This window comes from Oryx dammah, unplaced genomic scaffold, assembly GCF_014754425.2.
Source record: "Oryx dammah isolate SB20612 unplaced genomic scaffold, SCBI_Odam_1.1 HiC_scaffold_25, whole genome shotgun sequence".
NCBI lineage: Eukaryota > Metazoa > Chordata > Mammalia > Artiodactyla > Bovidae > Oryx > Oryx dammah.
Window position 1 is genome coordinate 86,743,114 of NW_024070209.1, and position 18,986 is coordinate 86,762,099.

Below are 18,986 nucleotides of genomic sequence, written 5' to 3' on the forward strand. Positions count from 1 at the left end.
ATTTACTTTGTACTAAAGGGCCCAGCTGATCACACAGCCCTTACCCTACTTTTTCCTCATTGCACTTCATTGTGCCCAATATTATTTATTTGTATACTATCTGTCCCTGCCTTGTTCAGTACTGTACCTCCAGGGTCTAGCATGTGTCTGGAACACAGAAGTTGCTCAGTAAGTACTTATTGCGCAAATAAATGATGAAATCAGAATGCCTTTTTCCAATATCCACACCAGGTATTAGACACCTGTATAATCTTTGCCTACTTAATATGGGAAACAACGTCTCTGTAACTTGCATTTAATATGAGTGACATTGACTACCCTGTTTTTAGCTTGGCCTTTGTATTTTGTTTTTTCAGAAAGCTAGCTTTTCATATCCCTTGTTCAGCTATCTTTTTCCTATTGTTTGCAAGCACTATTGATATATTAAAGGACTTATCCCTTTGTTCACTGTACACTATAATGATATTTTCCCAGCTTTTCAGTTGCCTTTGACTTTGTAGTCATGTTATTAATCTTTTCCTTTTGCTTTCTGGTTTTGAAACTTCTTATAAAGTCCTTCCCTATTCCAAGATCATCACAGCATTCACAGTTGTTTTCTTCTAAGACTTTATACATGTATATATAAAAGATTATAATGTTTAGATCTTTGATCCATCTGGGATTTACTTTGGGGTGTAAAGAGTAAGTAAGTGATCTAGTTTAAAAAGAAAATTTAGCTTTAAAATACAATGAAGCAACTTCCCTGCTGGTCCAATGGTTAAGACTGAGCTTCCAATTCAGGGGCCCAGGTTCCATCCCTGGTTGGGGAACTAGATCCCACATGCTGCAACTAAGACCTGGTGCTGCCAAATAAATAAGCAAATATTTTTTAAAAATACAAAGAATACAAATTCCTGGATACCATTTACTTAACATTTTAACAAGAACATTCATAATTTAAAAATAAATTCAAATAAATTTTACCTGTTTTCCAACATACATTTTTGTTTGATATAGGTATTTGTATGTATGTACATGTATGCAATAAAACTCTATTTTTCACCATTCTCTAGAATTTTATATTACAATGACATTACTTTCATTATTAATATATTTTCCCTGGCAAGTTTCCACTTCATTTCTTTCAGTACTTTCTTCTTTTCCTGGATCTCGAAGATTTCTTGTTTGTTTTATTATATTTTGCTTTAAAAAGTCTCTTTTCTATTAAGCTCACTTCTTCATGGAGAAAGGAAGTCTTTATTCTCAGTAAGAAGGAGAAGAGATTTAGTATAAACTGGTAACTCAGAGAAAAATTGGATTCTTCGTAGGTTGTCACATGCTTACAATGGCTAGAAGGGGAAGAAAAAAGACACCATGTTTAAAGGGCCATTTAGATAGGTACACACTGGTCCCTTGAATATCCCCCAAATAACCTAAAAACTGTATATGGTTAGGCTTAAGATAGTACTCTAAGCTGGAAGGAAATGAACAATCCGGAAGGAATCCTACATTTTATAAAGGAAGAAAATGTGAGCACTGTCTGTGGCCATCAGGCGTGGGACACAGGTGGTCCATAGCCAGTTCTCACGGCTCCTCCTCCACTCCAGGGGGGGCCCCTCTTACCATGGTCAAGGCAAACAAAAGCACACGGGGAGCGATTCTGGACATACTGAAAACACACCAACAAAATAATCCCCAGCTCCCAACCAAAATAGGTTACCAGGCTTAATAATGTATGCTGCAATTCTGTATGTATTATAGAAGGAAGAGTAATGAAGCAATTTTGCTTATTTTAAAGTAATAAGTAGAACCTGAATCTAATCAAATCTCTAAAGCACTAATGAAAACTGCTAAGTAACTCTGCCAATCTCTGCCTATACCAACATGGAAGCAGGGGGAAAGGGGAACACGTTAAAAGGTGTCGTGGGCTGTAATCAGCAAAATCTAGACTACAGGAAATTGTACAGGACACATGACCTGGATTACTCAATAAGTAAACTGCAAGGGGGAAATAAAAGAGATAAAGGGGGAATTTATGAACTAAAGCAATGTAAGGACTTTATGTGGATTCTGAGTTATTTAAAAACTTACTGTTGACAATCAGGAAAATCTAGACATTCACTACATGTTTGATGAGATTAAGGAATTATTACTAGTTTTTAATGTCAGATTAATGGTATTCTGGCTTTGTTTAAGAAAATTATGAAGTTTGGGACTTGCTTCCAAATAATCTGGGAGTAGAGGGGTAAAGCAGGGAGCTGGCTAGCGTATGGGGAAAACAAGTCTAGCCACGTGGAAAGTTGTTAACGTGGGGGTGACTATGGGTAGGGGGCATTAATTATATTGTGCTCTCTACCTTTGAATATACTTGAAGTTTTCCATAATAAATAGTTTTGAAAACAAGTGAACAATAGATAGATGGTATAAACATTTAGACAATGATTTATGTAACAAATATGGCCCTAAATTCCTGAAAGAATGTTTGCATTTGCACCACAGAGCTCAGACACCCATCAGTTGTGACTATGGATAACTACTCTTGGTTCTTTCATCTGCAAAACAGAAAAAAAATAACTACCTCATAAGATGGAAAAGAGGATTGAATGAGAATATATATTAAGCACTTATCCAATAGCTGGCACAAAGTAAGGGCTCAAAAATGTTCACTTTCCCCATACTCCTTTAAAACTGATTTTTAAATTTTCACTTAAAATCTTTTTAAGCCTATTTTAATAATATACAAAAAAGCCAATACCCTACTATATTCACTAGTAGGAAATTTAAAAGCCTCAAATGCTTGTGCATTGACTGGTTTAATGGAAACAGAGTATAAGCCATTTACATGAATTCTCACAAATATGGTGCTCTCTTTTCTTCTTTTCTAATTTTTAATTTTAGCTCTACGAAGAAAGATTCTTTCAAACAAAATATGATCACAAAAAGGGTAAAAATATTGTTTCCCTTGCCTCGGGACCATAAAGAAAGCTCTATTTCTACAACAAAAAGATAAGAAAAGGTGTACAGTAGGACTTTTTATTTCTAAGTTGAACCAACAACAGTATCTTTTAAAGAGGAAATGGCAACCCACTCCAGTACTCTTGCCTAGAGAATCCCATGGAGGAAAGAGCCTGGTAGGCTACAGTCCACAGGGTTGCAAAGAGTCGGACACAACTGAGCTACTTCACTTCACTCACTTCCCTTATCATAAACTTGGAAAATTTTAATTTTCCTAAAGTCTTAAGTGATAAAACCAAATATAACATACAATCATTTAAATTCATCCAGATTGTTAGCTCCGCCTCAGACAAGAAGGATAAACACCCTCATGATCTGAAGGGCTCTCACAGTCTGTCTCTGCTTAGTTCTCAAGACTTGAGTGTTCTCAAAATTATTTCCCAGTACAATGCTTGTCTCTTCTGAACCCTCAAAACTGAGTCCTCCTGTGTAACAAAATTCTCCATATAGCTGAAGATCTGCTCTCTTAAGCATCAGAAGATTTCATTTTAACCATTTTGGATAGACATCTTTTAAAACTGAGTTATACATTTTTTGGTTATTATTAATCAGAGGACATTCAGCCTATTTTCAAAAGCCTTTACAATTATATGGTGACAAGTTGTCCACTTTTATTGTGGAAATACTAGAAAATACAGGTAGGAAAAACAAACCCAAAGAGAACGCATATAATTTGGGGACATGCTAAAGCAGAGACATGGTCAAGTTTATTTAGTTCTGTGGAGCTATTGTGTGTCATGAATGAACTTCAGACCACTGTAATTTGAGTTCTTTTGTCTGCTTCTGCAGCTGGTTCCTCTATTGTTTGTCAAACGAGTACCACTTATACTTGCTGTCAAGACATTCAGCAGCAGATATCACTCAGTCTCCCGCCCACTCTGCATCTTCTGATGGTAAGGAATCTGGAAATCAGACAGCTCAGCCTGATGGACACACACCTCACAGCAGAGTGAAGGACTAAAGGGCCTCCTGAGAAGAGTGTATATACATTAGTTATGGACTCAGTGGCCATTTTATTGGTTAGCTGGACCCTTTTTTGCTTACTATGTGGTTTTAGGCTATGGTCTAAATAGGCAAGGAAATTTGACAGACGATTTTGGTACGTAAAACCATGGTGACAACCATACTTGATGCATAGAGTGTACTGCTTAGCCTTATAACTCATGCAGAGAAAAAAAATCTTGGTTGTTTCATCTCTGATTATACCAAGGTCTATTTGTAACTAACAGTCTTATGTTACAGGATTACAACCATTAAGAACATCCAAAAATGCACTGATCATGCCATGTGAAGAGCACAAAGGTGTAGGTTCCCCACTAACCCCCGTGGACCGACTGCAGGCAGACAAGGCAGATGGTACTAACGAATCAGGTCCTAACTTCCTGTCCCATGTGCGGGTCTTGATTATAAGCTCACCATCTTCTAAAGTCCAACCAATAACCCATCTGCCTCTCATTATGACCAACTCCTTTAAATCAAAGGTGGCCCCTTTTTATTTTCTCTAATGAGAAAAGACTACTGCTTCAGGCCAAACTAGAGGTTTCAGGGTGGTTTTTATCCCATGACTTCTAAGAGCATCGCATACCTTTTACAGAACTTCTGAGTACTCAGCCAGTAGAGGGAATTCTTGGTTGTCAGGGACTGGCCTTTCTGCTGCAGGACTCCCTGGAGGCTATGCCGATGGAAACAAGGCCTCTCACTGTCCTCTTCAGTCCAGTTGAATTGAAAACTTGAAGGCTTTTTTTTTTCAATGTTTGGTGCTGAATCCACCAGTGTGCTAAACTGTTTCTGTAGACTCACCAGCATTTCTGGAAATGAAGGGAAAACAAATGAAATAAAAACACGTTAAATGACAAAGTCTGTAGTTTACTTGATCGTAATGCACCAACGGTGGTTTTGTAGTTTTGACAAATGCTCCATGATATAAGGGCATAACTAGGGAAACTGACACTGGAAGAGGGATGGCGAGGAACAACTTGAAAAGGCTAAAAAGGTAAATTTTATGTTATGTATATTTTACCACACACACAAAAACAACAAAAAACCTAAAAAAGCAGTTCTCCAAATAAAGAGTTCTGAGAGTATAGATATATATAGCATTTCAGATTTTTGGCGAGAACTTAAGTTCTGTTTGAATATTGCCATGTTCCTGAAATAGATTTCTACGGACATTTCTTACAGAGAAGGACGTTTCTCTGGATGTGCAATGGGACACTTGTTAAACAACTGAGAAAAGGACTTATGCATTCACTTTTCAATTTAAAACACTTAGCTTTTCTACAGCTGGGCTGTTACTTGGTGTCAACGAGAAGAAACCCCACTCACCTCTTCTTTTATACACCACCGGCCTGTCAATGGCTGAGTAGTAGAGTGGCTTTTCACCTTTCCACAGAAACCTGAAAAGATAAAGACGCATTTGGAGCAGGATGGAGATGAAATGGGCCTCAACACACTTCAGAGAAGTTTCTCAATGGCAGTATCTGAAATTCCCGATACTCATATAATAGTTCTGGCTTAGAACCAGTGACCTGCTGACACGCATCTCTACAGCACTCATGACCTAGACGTGAGTGAGTGGCACTGCAGGAGGCAGGAAGTCAATGGAAGGATAAGTTCCACCTAAAACCTCTCAGATGCCATAAGATCACAAAGAAATGATTGATTATACTGTCATCATAAAATTCCCGTGCCTCTTGTTCTCATAAAGTGAGGCCACCTAAGAAACAACTGTTCCTCTTTGTCTTTGGCCAAACACCCTTCTGCTGTAGATAAGGTAGTGGTATTTCTGACTCATAACTTGTACAAAGTGAACAGTAAGTGCCTGCCTTCTAATGCAGAGGTGTAATCACTGTGAATAGGTTATGGTCTTCCTGAAAATTATATGTGAACTAAATTATACCACATTTAAATATTCAGAGAGCTTGCCATTTGTGATTCTTCCAAGTATCTTTTTGTTATTTATTTATCAAATAATAAAAGTGACAATATAGTCAAGGTAAAAAATCTCTTAATAATAAAGAAGTTCCCTAAATAGTTTAATCCCACTCCCTAGATAAGCCCACTATTAAAAACTCCTTGTGACTTCCTCATCTAGACAGATTTTCTTAGGCATTTATAGTAAATGTCCATACAGGTGGCAATTATGTTGCAGTCAAGGAGGTGTTATTACTTCCTTGAGGTCATATGCCCAGAAGATGGGAAAGGTGGGCCATCGAAAACAATTAACACTCGTCAGACAGTCCTTTAAGCATTTACTTTGTTTACTTCTTTTCAAAACTACAAAAAATAGAGGCCCAGCACGAAGTCTTAATATTTTCTCCAGGAAGCCACAAGGTCCTATATGCTCTATCTGTCCAGTCTTCCCTCAAGATTTGGTTCTCCACTGCTGTATATTAAGGTATAATTTACATGTAGTAAAACCAATCCTGTTTAGTGCATAGCTGCACTACTTTAGATAAACACATACAGTTGTATAATCACCACCATGAATAGTTCCACACTCTCAAACCTCCCATGCCTCTTGAAGGTCAACTCCTCCCCTGACCCTCAGCTAAACTTGGTCTCAACCACCAATCTGCTTCTCTGTTCTTACAGCTTAGCCTTTTCCAGAAAGTCATATAAATGAAATTAGACCGTATGTAACCTTTTGAGTCTTTCATTAGCATAATGTATTTATGATTCATTCACATTTCTGGATGTATCAGAAGTTTGTTACTTTCTAGTACTGACGAGTATTTCATTTTACAGATATGCTACAGTTTGTTTATCCATTACCACCTGAAAGGCATCTGGGTTGTTGCCAGTTTTGGGCCACAAGGTTTCATTTGTTTACTTGTGAATGAAGTATACAGATCTCTATATATTCATATATAGGTTTCTGTGTGAACTTGCTTTTGGCCCATTTAAAAAACTGAGTTGTTTTCTTATTATATGAAAATAATTCTGGAATATTCTGGATACAAACCATGTATCTGGATACAAATCATATATTCTGGATACAAACCTTCTATCAGATATGTGATTTAAACATATTTTCTCCTAGCCTGTAGCTTTCTTAACAGTGTTTTTAGAAGAGAAGTTCTTTCTTTTAATGAAGTCTAACTTATCTTTTTTTTTCTTTTATGGATCATGGCTTTGGTATCATATCTGAGAAAATTTGTGCCTAACCTAAAAGGCTGCAAAGATCTGCACATGCTTTTAAATTTTCCTCCATGAAAACTGGCAGTCAAAGCACTCTCTAAAGCTATTTTTAGGTTTTCAACTACAGTTTACTAGTGTTTTCACAATCCATGCATAGAGACCTATGCTGAGCTGTAGAAAATACTTTAACAACTTTTACCTGACAATATGGAAGATGATGTCTAGAAGAATAGAGAGAAAAATTAGAAATTCATATCAACAACAGAGAAGGGAGAGCAGGTGATGGGCATACACGGGAGCTCTGTGCCCACAGAGCAGTCAGCAGCAACTTAGAAGTCATCTCAGTCATCCCAGAGCACAGACTCTACGAAGGATCTTGGTAACAGACCCCTTGGACAAGCTCTTCCCAGAGGCCTGGTGTCCGTCTGGAAAATGCCACTTTGAAACTAGACATACGTTCTTTGGTCATTAAATTCTCCCTTAAAGTAGCTAAAAGTCAGTGAGCCTTTTGATGCACAGCTGACTGAGGCACTGCAGGAAGAATCTGGGCTCTAACTATGTCTGAAGTGTAAGTTGGTGCCTGATTTGGGTTCATGAAAGGGCACCTGTTCAACCCTGAGATGCCCAAGTGGCATGGCCTCTGAATACCTAGCCTTTCAGTACTGGTCAGGACCACCCCAGCGGCACCAGAAAAGAAAGGTCCGATGGCTGGTTCTCCAAGATTACCTAAGAACTCAGGAGAGCCTTCTGTTCTCGCTGCTCCTCTTGTGCCTGCTGAGAGCCAAAGACTAAAGACATTCCTTCTCCAACAGAAAAGAGGAAGGCCTCCATTCCCCGGGTGCCCACAGCTGTCAGAAGTTCACCCTAACTATCTGTCCAACCTGAACAGGAAAAAACTGCCCATCTCCTCCCCTCTTCAGCAAGGATCCTCTCTCCCACAGCGCTTTATGCATCCCCGGAAGTCTGTTTCTAGATTTAAAAGCTCTCTTAAATTCAGGGGAGAAAGAATCTAATTCTATCTGCAAACACTGAAACTTAGTTCTTGATTAAGAATATTGAGGAGGCATTATTAGCCTTACTTTATTGATGAAGAAACTGGAGTTATCATTTTAACTAATTTGAGGAATCTTGATTTTTCTCAGGGGATATAAAATGACTTGATCAAATGAGTACTGTTGCAAAATTACATAAAATACGAAATGTTAACCTTTTCTTCAAAGTTTCACAGAGACTCAAGTTCCAAGAACAGATATAAAATCCATTCAAATCAGAAACCTATAGCAATGTACCCTCTACCACATAAGACAGTATCTCTGAAAATTTATGAGCTGACTACATTTCAGTGCACTGAGGCTAAGAAGTTAAGTAACTGGGTCGCAGTTAAACAGCTGGTTTTAAACAATCAGGATTCACCCCTGCACTGTCTCTAATGCTATGCTCTTTCCACTCTGCCACGGTGGACCTGGGTGGGCTTCCCGGTTGCTCGGTGGTAAAGAACCCGCCTGCCAATTCAGGAGATGCGGATTTGATCCCTAGGTCAGGAAGATCCCTGGAGAAGGAAACAGCAACCCACTCCAGTATTCTTGCCTGGGAAACCCATGGACAGAGGAATCTGGCGTGCTGCAGTCCATGGGGGTCACGAAGAGTTGGGCACAACTTAACGACTAGACAACAACAACAATGGACCTACATGAGGAGGGGAACTAGAGGTCAAACAGTGAGACTGCCTGAATTAAATATGCTACTCTCTTTCTGCTTTGCTTTGTTTGGATTTGTATAGGGAACTTTGTTGTGGAGGAACAGTCCAGTTATAAATGACACAGGCTAACGTCTGCAGTCTTTTGTAACAGTGGGAAGCACAGGTGGGAACTGATCCACTGTGGGAAACGAAAGAGGGAGGAATACCAGAGATGCAGAGAAGAGTCATGCAGATTATGAAAAGACGAGTATTGAGTACAATACAACTCCCTGGACTGGATTCTGGATCAGGAGGACACTAATATTACTATTTTTTAAATCTTCTGGCCACACCGTGTGGCATGTGGGATCTTAGTTCCCTTACCACGGATGGACCCCACCTCCCTTGCATTGGCAGTGTGGAGTCTTAACCACTGGACCACAGGGACGCCCCTAAAAGGACATTATATGGCTTCCCTGATAGCTCAGTTGGTAAAGAATCTGCCTGCAATGAAGGAGACCCTGGTTTCATTCCTGGTTTGGGAAGATCCCCTGGAGAAAGGAAAGGTTACCCACTCCAGTATTCTGGCCTAGAGAATTCCATGGACTATATGGCCCATGGGGTCGCAAAGAGTCGGACATGACTGAGCGACTTTCACTCACTCACTAATAGTTAATAAAAATATTTTAAAAAGTTAGTTTAGACAGAGGGGTTAATTCTAGAAAAAAGGGTCATAATGCTGGTGAATCTGAACTGATGAAACTTGAGCTTTCAGATGTAAAGCAATAGACTTGAAAAATAAAGTAGGTGAATCTAAAGCTAGAAGAGGTAACATACTTTGCCCTGGCTTCCTCCCACTTTTGTTTCTTCTCATCAATAGCTTTCTTCATAACTTGGTACCATTTTCTGAAATCAAACCATGGTTTATCTGAAAGAAATGAAATCCATGATTATTAACCAAATATGTCACACTATTATAACACATGTTGCTCATTTGAGTCTTTACTCACTAATCTGACTGAACATTTATATGCCAGCCCTTGGGAATTATGGAGGGACCGACTACCTTCAGGCTCTAATATGACTCCTGAGCAGTCTGTTGTCACTCCCTTCCGTCCTGAGCTCTCACCTATACTGCGGCCCTGTATTACACCAAAGCTACCTTCAAAAAAAAAAAAAATTGGAATATAGCTGCTTTATACTGTGGTGTCAGTTTCTGCTGTACAGCAAACTGAATCAGCCATACACACACATGTATCCCCCTTTTGTGGACTTTCTTCCAATAAAGTCACCACAGAGCACTGAGCAGAGCTCCCGCAGCTCCACAGCAGGTTCTCATTAGTGACCTGTCTTATACATAGCAGTGTGGATATGTCAATCCCCATCTTCCAATTCACCCCACCCTCCTGCCTTTTCCCCTTTGGTAATCATACGTTTCTTCTCCACAGCTGTGTTTCTATTTTTGCTTTGCAAATAAGATCTTTACTATTTTTCTAGATTTCACATATTGAAACCATCTTTTTACATGTCTGTTTCTCCTAGATTTGACTATTACCTCCTTGAGAATAAAAGATATATTAGATAATTACACATATAAACAGTCTGATACAAGGTACAATTTATATATTTCTCAGTTTCTTCTTCTCTATATTTATTGTATCTTTTAATTCACCTTTTACAATCACTTGATTGACTAAAAAAAAAAGTACCTTCTTTGTTCTTTTCATTATATTTCTCGGCAATATTAGACAAAGACCTGGAGACACAAATAAACAAATCAATTTATTTGGAAATCATTCATTTGAAAACAGTTAAATTTTGAATTCTTCTGAAAGAAAAGTATAGAACAGTACTTGAAACTGATGCCAACTTTTAATGCAGAAGCAAGCACTGAAATAGGGAAGAAGACACTGCCACTCTTTGTTGGCATTTTAAGATTCTTTCACTTTCCAAAATAATCTTTGAAGACACATAGTGCCAGAAACCAAAAGGTACACGGATGAAGTGCTAGTGACTCTTTAGAATTTGTGTATGATTTAAAACTCAGGAGAATGAGACACATGTGCATCTTCCTAAAAATGGAAGAAAACATGATCCAAACAACTTACTAAAGGAGAATGAAATCTCTGACAAATACCTGAGCCAAAACATTAGGTAAGGAGTAACTGCTGCTACTAGTCAGTGTTCTGTAACAACTGATGAGAGTCTCTACTTTCTACTGAGACATAACATATGGAGTCCTTTACTCTGAATAATTAGGGGAAAATAATACAATTTTTTCCTCCTAAGACTACATACACTTACCATTCTAAATTGTCATCCAATAAAAACAGCAGTTTCAATGCCACTACAATGACAGCTACAGCTTGCACATCATATTTAACAGTTTTTGCCTTTTTAGCTATAGGATCAAATCTTAGAAAATCCACTTCTCCTATTCCAGTCGCTTTTACCACTAGGCAAGTTAAATTATGCATTTCATCTGTTGAAGAATAAAACAGAAAAATGTGAAATTAAATTCTTTGGTTAATGAGACCATACTAATGTATACATTCATGAGATAAGCTTTATCTTAAAATATGATACTATGCCAGAACTCTGAGACATACCATTTTGTGTATACATAAACCAAAAAATGAAATGTGTAGAGAAAAACAAATGGTCGAATCCTGGCAAGGTCTGTCTTCTCCTATTCTGACTTCCCAAAATGCCTGCTATCTATGGCACATATCTTGGCACCAAATATACAGGCACACATTCATCTTCTATTGCTTCATCCACGTCCCTTGTCTGTGTTTCTACAGCAATTTGCATTTACCTGAAACTAACTTTCCTGTAAGACCAAGGGCTTTTCTAAAAATGTGCACTCACTTGGGAAGCTAGGGAGCCTGGCTAGCAGACTGGAAGGCCCACTGTGCATCTCACCCGCTGCCCTGCTTTCCCAAAGAAATTACACGCTCAGCACAGACTCATCTATTATTCAAGGCTGAGTAACTTGGGACTTGGAGCCAGAACACCTACAGCCTATATATTTAGGCTTTCTGATTATGAGCTTTGTGACTCCGGACTAGAGCCACTCAACCTCAGTTTCTTCATTTGTAAAATGGGTTATGGTGAGGATAAACATAGGACATAAAAGATAGGACAAGTGAATCATACTTTGAAAACTCTGAATTACTAAGCAAATTTCTTTACTTACTAACTGAAGTACCTATATTTTGATTAAATTCAAGTAGAACAGTTGTTATTTACAAGAGCATAATAAGTTGTATTGCATTTCCTATATACTGTCAGTCATTATGTTCTATTGATTCTATTCTCTTAATGTAGTATACAATACTTTTATAACAGTTCAAATAACATTACATACAGTATAGACATGTCCTATTATATACAGAATTTTATTACTATAAAAATGGTATTTCTTGAAGAATGTCACCCCTATTTATTTAAAATTAATACCTTGAATTGCTTCTCTTATACTAAAAGTACATAGTAATAAAAAGCAAATGAAAGAAATTATGAGGAAGGAAGCCAGGACAGGAGAGAAAAACTAAGATTCTGACCTGGAGTATTATGTGACCTGGAGTATTATATGACGCCTTGGCCATCCGGCAGCCAGGCGTCACTCAGCTTGCCTATGTTTCATCTGAGATGAGCACACCCACCTGTCCTCCCTTTCCACCTTCACGGATGAGGTAATACAGATGAAGGCACTATGGAAACTCTACAGGGTTCCCCATAAATTAAACAGACACGATTATGAAAGCTGCCAGGAATTCTCTCTGGCCAGCTCCTCAGTCCCAGGATGAGGGACAAAACTAAGGGATGTGCTTGGAGTTCAGTCAGAGCCACCAAGGAGGCAGTGCTTACTCAGCAAGGGTGTGTGTGTGTGTGACATGCTTGCTGGAAGCTGCTTTCTGCCCAGTTCCAGAGACGACATTGTCATACATAAAGGCACTGAGGAGGGGCATTCGTTGCCCCAGCATGCTTAAAACCACCTTTAGCTTTCTGGGAACCCGAAAACCTCTCTTTGAAAAAGGGCCAAGTACACAGATCTCTTCTTTTTGATCAACAGCACAAGAGAACTGTAGAGTGCAAACTTTCAGCTTTGAAAATGGCAATATTCTAGAAGTCTTCTTATAATCTCACGGATAGGAGGCCAATTAATGTCACATTTTAGAATGCAATTTCTAAGGTGAAAGGACCAACACATCTTAGTTTGTAGATCTATTTTGTTTACAGTTTCCTCCCACTGTTATGTAATACAAACTCAGTATAGGACATTTATAAGATACATAAAGTGGGAAGAAAGAAAAAATGCATTACTATAACTTAGAAATAGCACTTCAATATTGGGGTAAATTTATTTCCAATATTTTCATGAATATGTTAATTTTATATAGCTATGATTATATTATATATAATTTATAATTTGGCCTATTTCCTTTTCTATTATGACATAAACATTTCCCATGCTTTTATATACTCTTCACAAACATAATTTTAAAAGATGCACATGGTTCTATTGAATATACAAAATATTTACTTAAACATTACCTTTCCATTGGATATTTATTTCCGATTTCTCAGTATTATAAATAAGGTCAATAACATTTGTGTATAGTTTTTAATCTATATTCCAAATTATTTCTATTGAACACTTTGTGAGAAGTAAAATTTCTCTATCCTGGCTCTTTTTAATATGGTCTCTAAAACAGCACTTTACAACATCAGATGATAGCAGTCTCTCTCTGTATATTATAGTGGTTTTAATTCTACTTGTTACTCTCAGGAAGAGTTAGGTGAGAAATACTATTAAGTTATACAGAAAACACTATTAAGTTAGTCAGAAAACACTGCCACCATCGTTTCTGTCCAATAGCAACTATGTGAGCTAGACACTTGCCATAACCTAGCCCAAGCCAGTTATATTTTGGTAATTCCTTGCATTCTTTCCATATCTTAGTGTTCTTCATTATGAACTTAGGATTTTGGAGTATATAACAGAACAGAGGAACCTGCCATATTTTGAAAAAACCACTCCAAGAGTAACTCAAAAAACCAAAATCCAAAACAATAAACTGATATATGTAACATGCCAAAGTGCAGAAATCAGACTTCCCAAATTCTGGAATCTTAATCAAAGAGCCAGTGACTTCTAAAGTTACAGCAAGAGACATACATTCCTTAGCTTAATAAATGATACCTTTGAGAAGTTTATTTTTTCCTCTTTAAAAAATATTTTATAACACTTAGATTTACATTTGTATACATATGTTACTCCAATTTATGTTTATTTTTATAGCTAAAATTATATCATACATGCAGTTTTGTATATTTTTTTTCATATAACATGTCTTTTCCTTTCCTATTAAAAAATATTCAATCACATTTTTTATATTGCATAAGCAATAATATAGTCACACCATGTTTGTATTTTCTGTTAAGAATAGAAACCCTGCATTTCTCACATTTCTAGTTTAGCAAGAAATTCAGGAATAGATTCCATCGGCAAATTCCGCCGGGGTGGCCTGTGTCTTGGTGTATTGTGAAGAAGGGCTAGTGAGGCTGCCTTTGCATCCTACCAGTGTCCTTTTAACCATTTTAAATGGTCCAAAACATTTTAAGAAAGAATTTTGAAGTTAAGCCTCATGTTACAGTAGACCTTGTCAGGTGACTCTAATAGTCTCTGACTGAGAGGATTCAATACATTTTTCATAATAATTCAATAAGTCAAGGCTTACTCACCATATATACCTCACACTTACCAGGGAGATTGACCTCCATCAAGTATTTCATACACAAGATGTTTGGATGAAGATAGCAGTTTTCAGTTATGTCTGGAAAACGTGGCAAATCTAAGAATGTGGCAACTTCAATTATTTTTTTAAAGATGACTTCATAGTTAGGCCAAGACTGGAATGAAAGAGATAGTCAAAGTAGCAGTTTTTGCAACATAAATTATTTTAAAAACTACTTTCTGATTTTAAAAATAACATGTATTCACTGAATAAAACTTGGAGTATAGATTAAAAACATTAAGGAGAAACACCCATAAACCCCAAATATCCTCACTGAGCTGTTTTAAACAGTAATAGTGATAAATTAAAAAGCCACTAAAATTCTATCTGGCTCTCACAATTCTTACTGGCCTTACCCATGATATAGTGAAACCATTACTTCTTGCCAATCACGGAAGAATCTGGGATAAAGCTGCAATCCTACTGGAATTATGATGTCGTCATTATCCCGGCAAAGCACGACTTTCCGCTCGCCTTCCCTAACCAGCACCCTCTCGCCAACCTTCCAATTCACAGCTAACAGATTCAGTTCAGTGTTACATAACATTCACATGTTTCTATGTTGGAGATGACACCAGGGCTTAAGTCTAATAGTTAAAAACGTGCGATTCAGCTTTCTATTTTCTCATGTTAGCCTATAAGAAAGAGTATCTTACAGAATTCAGGAAAATGTATGAGCCAATATTAATAAATTAATTCTGTTCATTTTACGAGCACCCTTTTAGTTAATTTGGTATGCTATTTATATTTTTGCAATTTCCAAACATTCTTCTCATTGATACTACATATAATTTTTCCTCATTTACTTATCCAATCACATAAAAATATTAAATTTAGAGTCTATTCTATGTAAGATACTTCGGGAAATATAAAGATGAATAAAGTGATCTCTTCAAGGAATATATACTCTAGAAAAGGAGGTCAGTGTTCAAAAATAACTATAGGGTAAGATAGCTGTTGAGTGCTACAACCAAGATTTTTTTTTTTTAAGATCTATGGAATTTCAGAAAGACTAACATTTCTGACATGGTTGGACCTCGTTAAAATTAGTCTAGAATACAAACATTCTGGAAACCTGTTTGGCAATATTGATTAAATTTGACTGGAAGTGTAGAGTTAGATTACTCTCAGGGTGCAGGTGATCATGACTGGAAGTGGGGACTGGATGGAGCTTCTGGGGTACAGAGATCGTTGCTTCTTGATCTAGAGGGCTGGTTCAGGTAATGAAAGTTCATCAGGTTGGGTACATTTGTGATATGTTCACTTTTCTGTATGTATGTCTAGCTTGAAAAAACATGGTAAGAGAGAAACTTCAGTAAACTATTTTGTGTAACAATCACTTCATACATCACCCTACAGGAGAAATCACCCAACCAGCAAATTCAGAGTTGGCAAGACCTTTAAAGGTATCTGGTCTAAATTTACAAAACCCCTAGCAGGTGTATGTCTAGCTCTTTTAAATCTCCAGTGATACTGGAGATGAAACTCAATACCTTTCCTGAAGGTAGTCTATTCAATTTGTAATGCATATAATCATTACAAAGTTCTTCCTTATTCTAAGTGAAAATCTGTCTCCCAACAATTTGTACCAATAATATTGCTCTGTCATGTCTTGCCCATTTTCTATATGTGTGAAGGTGTTTGGGAACCAAGTGAAGGAACGAATATGCCTCTGTTCAATGTTACTTTGGTACATTCAGCTTACATGCAATTATAAAGCACAAGGGAATACATTATAATGGTACTGGCTCAGATGGTACAGCATCTGCCTGCAATGCTGGAGACCGGGTTCGATCCATCCTTGGGTTGGGAAGATCCCGTGGAGAAGGAAATGGCAACTCACTCCAGTACTCTTGCCTGGAAAATCCCATGAAGAGAAGAGCCTGGCGGGCCACAGTCCATGGGGTCGCAGAGTCGGACGTGACTGAGCGACTTACTTACAGAAAAAAAACTGTAAATTTCCAGAATTTATAACTATGTCCAATTTTACTTTGCTTGAGGTTACAACCTTCTTTGTATTCTATTTATTTTGATACTGGTATTTCAGTATCTAAACTTTTAATTCCTTATGATTATACAGTGGAAGTGAGAAACAGATTTAAGAGACTAGATCTGATAGATAGAGTGCCTGATGAACTATGGAATGAGGTTCGTGACACTGTACAGGAGACAGGGATCAAGAACATCCCCATGGAAAAGAAATGCAAAAAAAGCAAAATGGCTGTCTGGGGAGGCCTTACAAATAGCTGTGAAAAGAAGAGAAGTGAAAAGCAAAGGAGAAAAGGAAAGATATACCCATTTGAATGCAGAGTTCTAAAGAATAGCAAGGAGAGACAGTAAAGCCTTCCTCAGCAACCAATTAAAAGAAATAGAGGAAAACAACAGAATGGGAAAGACTAGAGATCTCTTCAAGAAAATTAGAGATACCAAGGGAACATTTTATGCAAAGATGGGCTCGATAAAGGATAGAAATGGAATGGACCTAACAGAAGCAGACGATATTAAGAAGAGGTGGCAAGAATACACAGAATAACTGTACAAAAAAGATTTTCACGACCAAGATAATCACGATGGTGTGATCACTCATCTAGAGCCAGACATCCTGGAATGTGAAGTCAAGTGGGCCTTAGAAAGCATCACTACGAACAAAGCTAGTGGAGGTGATGGAATCCCAGTTGAGCTATTTCACATCCTGGAAGATGATGCTATGAAAGTGCTGCACTCAATATGCCAGCAAATTTGGAAAACTCAGCACTGGCCACAGGACTGGAAAAGGTCAGTTTTCATTCCAATCCCAAAGAAAGGCAATGCCAAAGAATGCTCAAACTACCGCACAATTGCACTCATCTCACACGCTAGTAAAGTAATGCTCAAAATTCTCCATGCCAGGCTTCAGCAATACATGAACCGTGAACTTCCAGATGTTTCAAGCTGGTTTTAGAAAAGGCAGAGGAACCAGAGATCAAACTGCCAACATCCGCTGGATCATCGAAAATGCAAGAGAGTTCCAGAAAAATACCTATTTCTGCTTTATTGACTATGCCAAAGCCTTTGACTGTGAGGATCACAATAAACTGGAAAATTCTGAAAGAGATGGGAATACCAGACCACCTGACGTGCCTCTTGAGAAACCTATATGCAGGTCAGGAAGCAATAGTTAGAACTGGACATGGAACAACAGACTGGTTCCAAATAGGAAAAGCAGTACATCAAGGCTGTATACTGTCACCCTGCTTATTTAACTTATATGCAGAGTACATCATGAAAAACGCTGGGCTGGAAGAAGCACAAGCTGGAATCAAGATTGCCGGGAGAAATATTAATAACCTCAGATATGCAGATGACACCACCCTTATGGCAGAAAGTGAAGAGGAGCTAAAAAGCCTCTTGATGAAAGTGAAAGAGGAGAGTGAAAAAGTTGACTTAAAGCTCAACATTCAGAAAACGAAGATCATGGCATCTGGTCCCATCACTTCATGGCAAATAGATGGGGAAACAGTGGAAACAGTGTCAGACTTCATTTTGGGGGGCTCCAAAATCACTGCAGATGGTGACTGCACCCATGAAATTAAAGACGCTTACTCCTTGGGAGGAAAGTTATGAGCAACCTAGATAGCATATTCAAAAGCAGAGACATTATTTTGCCAACAAAGGTCTGTCTAGTCAAGGCTATGGTTTTTTCAGTGGTCATGTAAGGTTGTGAAAGTTGGACTGTGAAGAAAGCTGAGTGCCGAAGAATTGATGCTTTTGAACTGTGGTGTTGGAGAAGACTCTTGAGAGTCCCTTGGACTGCAAGGAGATCCAACCAGTCCATCCTAAAGGAGACCAGTCCTGGGTGTTCATTGGAAGGACTGACGCTGAAGCTGAAACTCCAATACTTTGGCCACCTCATGCGAAGAGTTGACTCATTGGAAAAGACTCTGATGCTGGGAGGGATTGAGGGCAGGAGGAGAAGGGGATGGCAGAGGATGAGATGGCTGGATGGCATCACTGACTCAGAGTTTGGGTGAATTCCGGGAGTTGGCGATGGACAGGGAGGCCTGGCGTGCTGCAATTTGTAGGGTTGCAAAGAGTCAGACACGACTGAGCTACTGAACTAAACTGAAACTTTTGAGTTTTATTAGGGAAAAAAGGCTTTCAGTTTATGCTATATTATTAACATATGATCAACCTGTAGCTGAAGAATACAAAGTAAATTTCTGTCTAAAAAGATAGCAATGTGGCCTTTTAAGGCTGTTTCTAAATGCTTAAGTACAGTAATTCTACTTGTATATGAAAATACTAGTAACAACTGTATTTTAATCTGTAAATTTAAAAAGGAAAAAATGACCCAGTCACTGAGCTGCCGCCAGGGACTCAGCGCCCCCCCC

General features: G+C 38.0%; 1 protein-coding gene across 2 annotated transcripts in view; it reads right to left on the bottom strand.

The window, feature by feature from the left end:
• Window positions 1-864: 864 nt before the first annotated feature.
• The window catches only part of TAF1B (TATA-box binding protein associated factor, RNA polymerase I subunit B), a 54,565-nt gene continuing 36,443 nt past the window's right edge, over window positions 865-18,986 (bottom strand). The window contains exons 9-15 of one of the 2 annotated variants that reach the window (XM_040224945.1): window positions 14,584-14,731; window positions 11,117-11,294; window positions 10,522-10,568; window positions 9,650-9,740; window positions 5,320-5,390; window positions 4,580-4,802; window positions 865-1,328 (exon numbers count right to left, since the gene is read on the bottom strand). In XM_040224945.1, the coding sequence (XP_040080879.1) occupies window positions 1,124-1,328; window positions 4,580-4,802; window positions 5,320-5,390; window positions 9,650-9,740; window positions 10,522-10,568; window positions 11,117-11,294; window positions 14,584-14,731 (963 nt within the window). In that variant the 3' untranslated portion in view covers window positions 865-1,123. The remainder of the gene's footprint in view (window positions 1,329-4,579; window positions 4,803-5,319; window positions 5,391-9,649; window positions 9,741-10,521; window positions 10,569-11,116; window positions 11,295-14,583; window positions 14,732-18,986) is intronic. The other variant, XR_005718429.1, reaches the window with a different exon arrangement.